Source organism: Lithobates pipiens, unplaced genomic scaffold (genome assembly GCF_037356315.1).
Source record: "Lithobates pipiens isolate NorthernLeopardFrog02 unplaced genomic scaffold, aLitPip1_a1.2 Scaffold_8, whole genome shotgun sequence".
NCBI lineage: Eukaryota > Metazoa > Chordata > Amphibia > Anura > Ranidae > Lithobates > Lithobates pipiens.
Genome location: NW_027507903.1, coordinates 412,845,664 through 412,857,914, shown reverse-complemented (window position 1 = coordinate 412,857,914; position 12,251 = coordinate 412,845,664). Strand labels below are relative to the sequence as shown.

General features: G+C 44.8%; 1 protein-coding gene across 3 annotated transcripts in view; it reads right to left on the bottom strand.

Annotated features, from left to right (window-relative positions):
• Positions 1-7,260, bottom strand: part of LOC143964434 (protocadherin-10-like) — a 154,244-nt gene extending 146,984 nt beyond the window's left edge. For 2 of the 3 annotated variants that reach the window (XM_077474159.1, XM_077474160.1), the window contains exon 1: positions 4,436-7,259. In XM_077474159.1, coding sequence (XP_077330285.1) covers positions 4,436-6,919 — 2,484 coding nt within the window. In that variant the 5' untranslated portion in view covers positions 6,920-7,259. Of the gene's footprint in view, positions 1-4,435 lie in introns of all 3 variants that reach the window. The other variant, XM_077474158.1, reaches the window with a different exon arrangement.
• Between the last annotated feature and the right edge of the window lie 4,991 nt (positions 7,261-12,251).

Below are 12,251 nucleotides of genomic sequence, written 5' to 3'. Positions count from 1 at the left end.
GATAGATAGATAGATAGATAGATAGATAGATAGATAGATAGATAGATAGATAGATAGATAGATAGATAATATACCATGTGTATGTACACACCTGTATCTATGCTATCGCTTCTATAGATATTTACTTTGCACAACGCAACAGTGTTTGTTGGAGTGAAATAGATAGATAGATAGATAGATAGATAGATAGATAGATAGATAGATAGATAGATAGATAGATAGATAGAATGGATGTTGGATATATATATATAGCAATATACAGATGACATACCAGATGCATGTGCACCACCTGTATGGTATAGCTCCTATACTTCCTCACTTTGCCCAGTGCTACACTGTGTGTTAGAGCCATGGATGGATGGATAGATAGATAGATAGATAGATAGATAGATAGATAGATAGATAGATAGATAGATAGATAGATAGATAGATAGATAGATGATATACCTGGTGTATGTACACCACCTGTACCTATGTTATTGCTCCTATACATCCTCACTTTGCACATTGTATAATGTATGGCCAGCCACGGCGTAGCCATTTTATTGTACAATTTTCTTTTAGATTTACCAAAACCATATAATACGAGGTCAGACCTAAACACTTTCAGTTTGCATGCAATCAGACAGGCCCCTGCACTACATAATTGAAGGTAAACCTGAACGAAATTGAATAAGAAAATTGTATAATGTATGGCCAGCTTTAGATAGAAAGATAGATAGATAGATAGATAGATAGATAGATAGATAGATAGATAGATAGATAGATAGATAGACCACCACCTGTACTTATGTTATAGCTCCTATACCTCCCCACTTTGCACAGTGCTACACTGTGTGTTGGAGCTATGGATGGAAATATAAAACAGATAGATAAACACATTGCATAAGTATTAGATATTAGTATAGTGATATATAGATGACTTACAGAGTGCATATGCAGCACTTGTACCCATGTTATTGCTCCTTTACATCCTCGCTTTGCACATAGCTACACTGTATGTTGGAGCTATACATTTCAATATGAATAGATATTGTATGTTAGAGCTGCAACACTGTATGTTAGAGATATGGATAGATAGATAGAGATAGATAGATAGATAGATAGATAGATAGATAGATAGATAGATAGATAGATAGATAGATAGATAGATAGATAGATAGATAGATAGATAGATAGGTTCATTCTATATAACGATGTACCAGGTGCATGTACACCACCTGTACTCATGTTATAGCTCCTATACCTCCTCACTTTGCACAGTGCTACACTGTGTGTTAGAGCTATGGGTGGAAATATAAAAAGATAGATAGCTAGCTAGCTAGATAGATAGATAGATAGATAGATAGATAGATAGATAGATAGATAGATAGATAGATAGATAGATAGATAGATAGACCATGATGATTAGCTATGCACAGTAGCATATGGATGGTATACCCACCAGGTGTATATGCATGTACTTGTGTTAAAGCCCCTAAACATATTCACTTTGCACATTACTACAGTGTACATTATGTTGGAGCTATAGATAGATAGATAAATAGATAGATAGATAGATAGATAGATAGATAGATAGATAGATAGATAGATAATGCATAGCATTATTATTAGATATGTACAGAATGATATAGATGACACACCTGCCAGGCATATGCATGCCACCTATGTTAAAGCCCCAAAAACATCTTCACTTAGCACAATGCTACAGTCTATGTTGGCGCTATAGATTGAAAGATGACAGATGATAAACAGATGATGCATAGCACTGATATTAGATTTATTCAGTAGGAGGTATATGTATGCCACCTGTGTCTAGACACTGATCTGTTCTCTAGTATAGCCCCAAGTGTGCCACTGTAACCTTGGAGCACAATAGGCCAGCAGAGCTCTCAGCTCCCTAATACATATTGCAATCCATTGATTCACCCCAGCAGCCACACACTGGTGCTTTGTTAATCTAGAGAGTGTCTGTATAAAGAAAGACATATGTGGCCCAGCTCTGGCGCTCTGCATAGTAATGGGGCTCTTGTGTCTCCCCCCAGCCTGCTGAAATTCCAGCTAAGAGAGATAATACAGTGTTGTTGGAGCTAGCAGGAGGGGGAGCAGGATTTATGGGCACACTGATCAGTGATTCACAGCTCTCAGACACTGATTTCATGTGTCACACGTATAGGCAATGACAACATAGCCATCGAAAAAGATCCATTCGGTCCATCCTGAAGGACGCCCTTGGAGTTAGAACAGAATAATTGTAAGACATAAATTACATACACAGGATTGAAGCCGGGGACACAGAGAAGATATTCCATAAAGCTAAATGTCCTTGGATGCTTATGAGGAATACATGAGCAGGATGCTCAATGCACTTACCCCTTCCTTCTCACAAGGATTCTGACTCCTGATGATCAAACGAAAACGATTCCAGCCTACATTGTCTAAAACTGCTTCATTTATTCATTTATTTTAAGTGTGGTATCAACTTGAAAAGTAGCCAGCATTATCTTGTTAGGTTCACACCTGAACGATCTGAAGAGCATTTTTCGAAGCGCTTAAACGCTCAACATCAAGATTCCCATTACACGCAATGGTGCCCATTCACACATGAGCATTGTGTCCCTTGATGCTTGTCACATCAGGCTTGAAAAAGTACATGAGCTGCTTTGGGGCAAAGTCGCACATTTTTAATCCCTATAGATGTCAAACGGGAGCACATGAAATGCATTCCTTAAAATATATATATATATATATATATATATATATATATATATATATATATATTCTCCAGCGCACTGCTTACAGCCAACGGATCATGGGTGCTGCAGTGAACTGATGGCTGGCGCCATCAACAAAGTCCATTAGCAAAATGATCACTGGCACAAGTCAATTTAGTGAGTCTTCTATCCCGCATCAGAAAAGAAATGGGTTAATGGTAGACTAGCTAGTATAGGTCTGGTCATCCCAGCCTCAATAGCTAGAGGATGGGCCCTGTGGGTGGATAAATGACCCCTTCTAGGTTCACACTTGAGCGTCTTCAAGCGTTTTGGAGCATAATTTTCTGCATCAGCACACGCTTATTTCAGGCATCTTCTGACTTGAGCAATGTTTTGGGGCCTCAGGAGACCCCAGAGACAGGGGTCCCCTGAGGTTCCGAAACATTGCTTGTTTTTATGAAGGCAAATAAAAGAGGTTTGATATTGTGGGTGTGCCAGTGATCAATTTGCTAATGAAAAATACATGCAATGTGCATTTTCTCAGAATTTCTTTCTTCTCTTTCACCTAGTAATGCAGGAGAAAGAGAGACAAAACATGATATTGGCTAAAACAAAAAAGCCTGAAAAACGTGTGTACATTTGTAAAATAACGCACCAAAAACACTGATGCTCAAGTGTGAACCTATGAGGGGGAGTCAGGGATCATCCTCCAACTCTTTATATAGGCTGGTATAACCAGACTTGTAATAGCCTGCCTACTGTTAACCCTTTGCATGCACATGGATCTGCATCCAAGGCTCTCCTACTCCATAGGCTGATGCTCTATAAATACCCCATTCTCCTTTAAAAGTAGCTTATGTACCTTTTTGAGCTATAGGGTCCATGCACACCAGTGTTTTTGGCAGAAAATTGTGAGCATTGTTTGTACTAATGCATAGGTATGTATAAGAATGTTCAGCGTTTTTTTTTTTTTTTCCTACCAGAAAACCACTCTCAAAAATGCAAAGCAAAAGGTTTTTTTTTTTCACCATCTAAACGCTAAGCTTAAAATTTGCCTCTAAACAACCTAATGTGTGTGGACACAGGATAGGATGCTTTTACAGTCAAAACTCCTCTAGGAGCAGCATTTTTTTTTTAAGCAAGTGTGCATGGACCCTTAGGTATCCAGTTGCAGGTGCCTGAGTGCTCATGTATAAACAGGCATGATTTATAATTAGCAGAATTTGGTTGTTGGGTTGTGGAACTTCAAGCTACAAAACACTCAGGTGTAAATCAGGTCTCTGCTGTTGACCATGCCTCTGTGGCTCCATGCAGGGCCGGGACGAGGGGTGGGCAGGAGGGACAGCTGCCCTGGACCCAATGGTTTATTGCAGGGATGGGGCACCCTGTGCCAGTTGCTTTTGTTACAAGGCTGAACGGAGTAGTTACAGTGGTATGGCTGCTAACCCTAAGGCATAGGTGTTCAACCTGTGGCCCATCAGCTATTGCGAAACTGCAAGTCCCATCATGCTGCTACCTTTGGGAATCATACTTGTACCCATCAGCCTTGCAATGCCTCATGGGACTTGTAGTTCTACAATAGCTGGAGGGCCACAGGTTGAGCACTCAAGCCCTAAGGGAAGAGGGGGCGCAGTTTGGCATCTTTACCCTGGGTGCTGGATGACCCTGTCCCAGCACTGGCTCCATGGCCACCTTTTCCAACTAAACCCATCAAAATTTACCTCATTTACTGTATTGTTCACAGCAGGGGTGTTCTGTCCTCCTTTCACCTGGACTGTCTTTTCTGGGATCTTCTCATTGTTCTGGGTGGTGGAGTTATAAGGCTTTAAAAACATAAAATCACTTTTGGCCGATTCTGGGGTCAGGCAGACCTTATAACAGTAGTTTTGGGATCCACTCCCTGAAGACTCCATGCAGTTGGTCTGGACTTTATTACCAGAGGAGATCTGCAAGTTGATGTTGGAATTCTTGAAAACATCTCCTGACGCTTCAGACCTTAGGCAGCAACAGGTAGGCAGGGAACACTTGTAATCCTGCAGGGACAATCTGTCTTTGTGACATTTAATGACAGTGAGGACAATTATAGCCACGAGGAAGGTAAAGGACACTGATCCGAGGGAGACTATTAAGTAGAGGGTTAGGGAAGAGGTAGAAGAAGGGTCTGAATTTAAAGGGAGATCGTTTAGTTCTGAAGGGGTCTCAGGGATGCTGTCTACCACAGTGAGGACTATGGAGACAGAGGTGGATAAAGGAGGCTGGCCATTGTCTCTGACTTGGATGAGAAGTCGATGCTTGGTGGCATCCTTATCCCCCAAAGAGCGTATAGTCCTGAGCTCCCCGGTGTATAAGGCAATGCTGAATAATGTAGTGTCTGTAGCCTGAAGGATCTGATAAGAAAGACGTGAGTTTTGGCCAGAATCAGCATCCATGGCTGACACCTTGCCCACTAGGTAGCCTGGATCGGCAGACCTAGGGATGACATCGGTAGCTACAGAGCCATTCTTTGGTAAAGGGGACACAATAACGGGGACATTGTCATTTTGGTCCAATATAAAGACATTGACAGTGACATTACTGCTAAGAGGGGGGAAGCCAGCATCCTGCGCCTGCACCCTGATCTGAAAGTTCCTGATCTGCTCATAGTCAAAGGAGCGCAGGGCATAGATGTTGCCACTGTCCGAGTTAATGGAGACATAGGTAGAGACTGGCATCCCCTGGATCTGACCCTCCATGATGGAATAGGACAGGTAAGAGTTCTGATTGGCATCGGGGTCCACAGCAGTGACGGAACAGATGGAAGCCCCCGGCGGGTTGTTCTCCATCACATACACCGTATAGGAAGGTTGGAGGAAAGCGGGCACGTTGTCATTGATGTCGGTCACCTGGACGGTGATGATCTTTTTGGTCATGAGCGGTGGGGAGCCGAAGTCCCTGGCGCTGATGGTGATGTTGTACTCGGACACGGCCTCCCTGTCTAGGACCTCGGTGGTGACCAGGGTGTAATAGTTCTTATAGGAAGAGTGCAGCTGGAAGGGGACGTTTTTTGGGATGTCGCAGTTGACGTCCCCGTTGTCCCCCGAGTCGCGATCCATCACGCTGATGACCGCGATCACCGTCCCTGGAGGAGCGTCTTCCATGACCGGTGTGGACACCGAGGTGAGGATGACCTCCGGGGCGTTGTCGTTGACGTCCAGCAGGTTGACCAGCACCCGGCAGTGCACAGCCACAGCTGACGGTCCCCGGTCTTTGGCTTGGACGTACAGCTCGTACAGGTTGGACTTCTCGTAGTCCAGAACCCCTTTAACCCGGACGTTCCCGGAACGGGGCTCCACCATGAACAGGTCCCTCACCTTCTGAGGAGCATGGCCACTGAACGAGTACTCAATCTCCCCGTTGATGCCCTCGTCCAGATCGGTGGCGTTCAGCTTGAGGACCAAGGTGCCCCTAGGCACGTTCTCCTGGAGGCTCACCCTGTAGAAGGTCTGGTCAAAGGTGGGCACGTTATCATTGGCATCCAGCACGCTGATGATAACCATGGCAGTGCCAGAGCGCTCGGGAACCCCTCCATCCATGGCAGTCAGTAACACCCTATGGGTCTTCTGCTGCTCCCTGTCCAGGGGTCTCTCCAGAACCAGCTCGGCGAATTTGCTGCCGTCGCTCCGGCTCTGGACCTCCAGGGAGAAGAAGCCGTTGGGGCTGAGCTTGTAGTTGCGCAGGGAGTTGGTGCCCACATCTGGGTCCTGGGCGCTCTCCAAGGGGAAGCGGGCACCGGGAGCCGCCGACTCCGTCACTTCCAGCACGTAGTCATGCCAGGGAAAGCTGGGCGCGTTATCATTGATATCCAAAATCTCCACCTCCACCCTGTACAGCTCCAAAGGGTTCTCCATCACCACCTGCAAGTGTAAGGAACACACCGGCTGGAACTCGCAAACTTCTTCCCGGTCGATCTTCTCATTGACGAACAGAATCCCGTTCTCCAGGTTGACCTCCAGGTGTTGCTTGTTGCTTCCAGACACGATCCTGAAGCGGCGAGATGACAACTTGGAGATGTCCAAGCCCAGGTCCTCTGCGATGTTCCCGACGAAAGCCCCGTGCTCCAGCTCCTCCGGGACTGTGTACCTGATCTGGCTGGAAGCCGGAACCAAGCAGCAGGTTAGAAGAGCCAGGTAGACCTGGCCAGACCTCAGCTTCACCCTCCGGTACATCTTCACTCAACACTGGTCAGACCTAATGAAACTCAACAAATCCTCCGCCAACAAATCCTTCCCTCTCGCTGGGGAAGCCGGCTCCAGCCAAGATCTCTTAATCCAATCTGATAGCAGAAAATCGGAGCCTCTTTGCTCAATGTGAGGATCGTGCTACATGGACTTGGCTTTCCTTAGTAGACTTTCCACATCCCCCCCTTCTCCCCCAGTCTCACCCCTCCCCAACTATTTTCATTTTACAAGGGGAGGGAGGGAGCCAAATTCACATCTCAGCTTCTGTATTGGTGGACAGAGACAACTAAGAGCTGAGCTTTACAGCTGTTCATTAACCCTTGGAGCTTCCAGGGATCGAGGCTATATCAAAGAAGGCATGGACTCATTTCTGTAGACGTATCTTCTTCTGTCTGTTGCTTGACAGCTATTGCCTATTGCTGACCCGGGCTCAGGTATTGGATCGCACACACTTAAACCTAACGCCACAGCCTGTTTTTGCTACACTTCAAATTCCATCGATCAATCTCATTATTGTAGTCATTTATTTTGGCGATATAAAATATAACACCAAAGTCTGTTTTTGCTACACTTCAAATGCCATCGATCAATCTTATTATTGTAGTCAATTATTTTGGCGATATAAAATATAACACCAAAGTCTGTTTTTGCTACACTTCAAATGCCATCGATCAATCTTATTATTGTAGTCAATTATTTTGGTGACATAAAATAGGAACACTGGGGGGGTTTGCTAAAACTGGTGCACACAGAACTGTGCATAGTAACCAATCAGCTTCTAAGGCTGGCCATACATTATACAATCTTCTTGTACAATTTCTCTTTAGATTTACCAAAACCATATAATATGAGGGCAAACCTAAACACTTTCAGGCGGGGTTCACACTTGGAGCGGGTCACAGCAGGGGTCCGGTGTGTCCCTGTTCACTGTTTCAGGTCAGAATTTTTGGCTGAAACAGACCAGAAGACATACAGGACTCCTGTCCAATTTGCTCCGGAAATGTATAAATCGGCTCCATTGGGAGCTGGTCACAATCTCCTGACATCTTGACATGTGAATTGGATGCCGCATCCAAATCGCAATAGTGTGAACCCAACCTCAATTTGTATTCAATCAGACAGGCCCTTGCACTACATAGTTGAAGGTAAATCTAAATGTAATAGGAAAATTGTATAATGTATGTCCAGCTCAACTTTAGCACGTTCAATAAGGCTGGATTCACATCTATGCATTTTTAGTTCTTTTTGCAGATTTACACTACAGTCCATTCACCATGATTTCCTATTGAATATATTCTGTAGTGCAAATCTGCAAAATGCAAAAAGCACTAAAAATGCATAGATGTGGATCCAGCCTAAGGCTGGATTCACACCTATGCATTTTTTGTGCTTTTTGCAGATTTGCACTACAGAACTTGTTCCATAGGAAACCACGATAAATGGACTGTAGTGCAAATCTGCAAAATGCAAAAAGCACAAAAAATGCATAGATGTGAATTCAGCCTTAAGCTTTGACAGCAAAACCTAGAATCGGATTGGTTACTAAGATTCTGTGTGCATCAATTTTTGTAAATCAACCCCACTATAGCCAAAAATGTCTTCTGATAACTGTATGGGGTTGATACCTGTAATAATAATATTTAGTATAGGAATTCCTTTATTTAGCATATAGATTCCTTCCTTTTTTTTTTTTTTTTTAACTGAATGGCATGGTATGTCATGGCACAGGAGCACAATGCACTGCGCTGCTCTCCAATGACATGGATGACGTGACGCTTCAAATAAAGTTAGAGAAAAAAAAAAAAAACAAGTAAGCAATGGGATTCACTGAAAGGTGCATTGAACTGCAATGTGCTGTAGCTGGCTCTGTCACTAATCCTCACGGTACACCACTGCATATTACTGTGCAGGTTAGTGTGAACATAGCCTTAGGGCTCGCTCAGAGAATGTGCGGTGACCTGCATTTTAACACACTGGATAACTAGTCACTGCTAAGTGTTTTCTATGTGCCCGTTCACACCGCTAAGCTGATGTGATGTGCAGCGCATTGACTAGCAGCACATGTTAATGCACAGAAGCACAATGCACCACATTGCTGGGCAGAGACATGAATGAAGTACTACTATGAGGGAGATTTACTAAAACTGGAGCACACAGAATCTGGTGCAGCTGCGCATAGTAACCAATCAGCTTCTAACCAATGGCGGTGCGTCCATAAGGGTGCATATTCACCTACCTCTAACTCCAGCCACCCCCTCTGTGACCTATGGATAGATTCATGCAGTGCATGAATCTATCCATGGGTGCCGCTGCCACCCCCTATTTGGTTACCTGGCCCCTTTTTCGGACAACGGCGCCTGAATTACAGCAGTGTTTTTTTTTTTTTAAGCAAAAGGTGACCTGCGAGCGCCTTCACCCAGGTGTGTTAGAACAGCAAATGAATATTCGCTGACCTAACACTGATCTGCCTCTCTGCCAATTAGGTGCTCTGGTCTGTTACCCATCACCTGATTGGCTGAAATGACAGGTGGCGTGATTGGACGCCTGACGGGAGAGGATGGGAGGAGACTAATGGAGGACACTGCTCAGAGGACACCACTCAACGCCATCACCCGCTGCCGAGACAGGGGGAAGTGACGGGCAGACAGTGAGCGGGTGGGGGGGTCACAGTGGTGGCATTGGATGGGCACAGTGACAAGATTTGATGGCACAGTGGCTCCATTTGATGGGTACAGGGACAGTGATTGATGGGCACAGTGGCAGCATTTGGCACAGAGACAGCATTTGATGGGCACAGTGGCAGCCTTTGATGGCACAGTGGCTGCATTTGATGGCACAGTGGCTGCATTTGATTGCACAGTGGCAGCATTTGATTCCACAGTGGCTGCGTTTAATGGGCACAGTGGCAGCGTTTGATGGCACAGTGGCAGCATTTGATGGCACGGTGGCAGTGTTTGATGGCACAATGGCAGCCTTTGATGGGTTCAGTTTGTTTGCACCCCCCCCCCCCAAATTTTTGAGCACCAGCCGCCATTGCTTTTAACTTTAGCTTGTTCAATTAAGCTTTAAGAATAAAACCTGGAATCGGATTGTTACTATGCAAAGCTGCACCAGTTTTTGTAAATCAACCGCGTTTTATAGCCAAAAATGTCTTCTGGTAACTGTATGGGGTTGATATCTGTAATAATAGAATGTAGTATAGGAATTCCTTTATTTAGCACATGAAACCTTTTTTTTTTTAAACTGAATGGCACCGTATGTCACAGCACAGAAGTACAATGCACTGCGCTGCTGTGCAATGACATGAATGATGTGACACTTCACATAAAGTTAGGGGAAAAAACAAGTAAGCAATGTGATGCACTGAAAGGTGCATTGAACTGTGACGTGCCATAGCTGGCACTCTCACTGGTCCTCACGGTACACCGCTGCGTTTTACTATGCGGGTTAGTGTGAACCTAGCCTTAGGGCTCGCTCAGAGTATTTGTGGTGACCTGTGTTTTAATGAGCTGGATAAATGCAGGTCACTGCCAAGACACATAAAAAAAAAGTGTTTTCTATGTGCCCCGTTCACACCACAACACTGGTTTGATGTGCAGAGCATTGGATAGCACAGCAGCACAATGCACCACATTACTCGGCAGAGGCATGAATGAAGTATCATTATGGGGGAGATTTATGAAAACTGGAGCACACAGAATCTGGTGCAACCATGCATAGTAACCAATCAGCTTCTAACTTCAACTTGTCCAATTAAGCCAAAGGCTCCAATAGGCTTCAAAATAGGGTGGATTCGGGGTGCAGAGAATGTGCTCACAGCCCACCCAGGTGTGTTAGAATAGCGAATGAATATTTGCTATTCTAACACTGATCCTCCTCCTGACCAGGAAGAGGTTCTGAGACCCATCACCCGATTAGCTGAAAGGATAGGCGATCCTATTGGACACCTAGGAGGAGGAGAGGAGACACACAGTGGCCGTGATGGAGGAAAGGGACATAGGAGCCCAATGCCTACATGGGGTAAGTGCGGGACCGACTGGCAGATGGGGGGGTGTTGTTTGCTCCCCCCCCCCCCAAAAAAAAACTAAATCTAAATACACTACCTCACATGTATACATACACATAGTAGGGCCAACTTACACAAAGGGCAATTTTTCTACCAACATGTCTTTAGAGTGTAACAGGAAACTAAAATACCTGGAGTAAACCCAGGCAGAACATACAAACTCTATGCAGGTAGTGTCCTGCTTGGGATCCAAACCAATGATCTTCGTGCTGCAAGTAGGGGATTAATCTTTTCAGCAGACCTCCACCTACTAGAGGTCCATTAGGGTCCATTCAAATCTATGCTCTGTGTGTGTTAATGCACAGTAAAACGCACATTACCACAGCAGACAGGTACATGTCTCACAGGGTGCATTGCGCAGCCATTCATTTCCATTGGAACCCAAAGTAGTGCAGTAGCAGGCAATACAACTGTGCTGCACTACAACGCTGTGTCTATTTTTTTTTTTTTCTGTGGTGGCAGCCTATTCAAAATGAATGGGCTGTCCTAATGCAAATTACACTAACATGCAACACAGTGCAATTACACTAACATGCAACATAAGCTGGAGGTCCCTCCCCTGTCACCTTTTTTTCTCTTGGTGTCAGGAAAACGTGTCAGAAGTGATTCTTGCTGATAACAGAGGAACAAAGCAGCAGACAGAAATGATACTTAGTGCCAGGGGCGGACTGACAACTCATGGGGCCCCCGGGCAATAGGAGATTATGGGGCCCCCAGGAAATCAGAGATTATGGGGCCACACAGTATACACAAACACACACACACAGTATACAATCACACAGTATACACAGACACGTTTCTATTGGCTGAGAAGGTACTGGAGAGGTGGGGCAGCTATAATCTCTGGATTTTTAGACCAAAAGGATGTCGGTAAGGGACATTTCAGAGACAGATGTAAAAAAAGACACATATTTTTACATACTGTCCCTGATTTTACTGAGGCTGGCAACCCTGATGGGGCCCCCTAGTGGCATGGGGCCCTCGGGCAATGCCGAGTGGCCCACTGGTCAGTCCACCCCTGCTTAGTGCTCTTAACTGAGACAAGTACACACTATAGGGATGTGCTTTGTTCATATTTCATGTCTGGGGTTTACAACTACTTTAAAACAAACTAGTGCCAGGGCTATCTGCGGGTACCTCCCCTCCCTTGACTTCATCTGCTCTCTGATGTCTATGGCCAGTTTATTAATGAAAAACTTGTAGTGGAAATCTCTTTGTTCTTGTCCAAACAATGATTATTTCAGCTGCTTCATT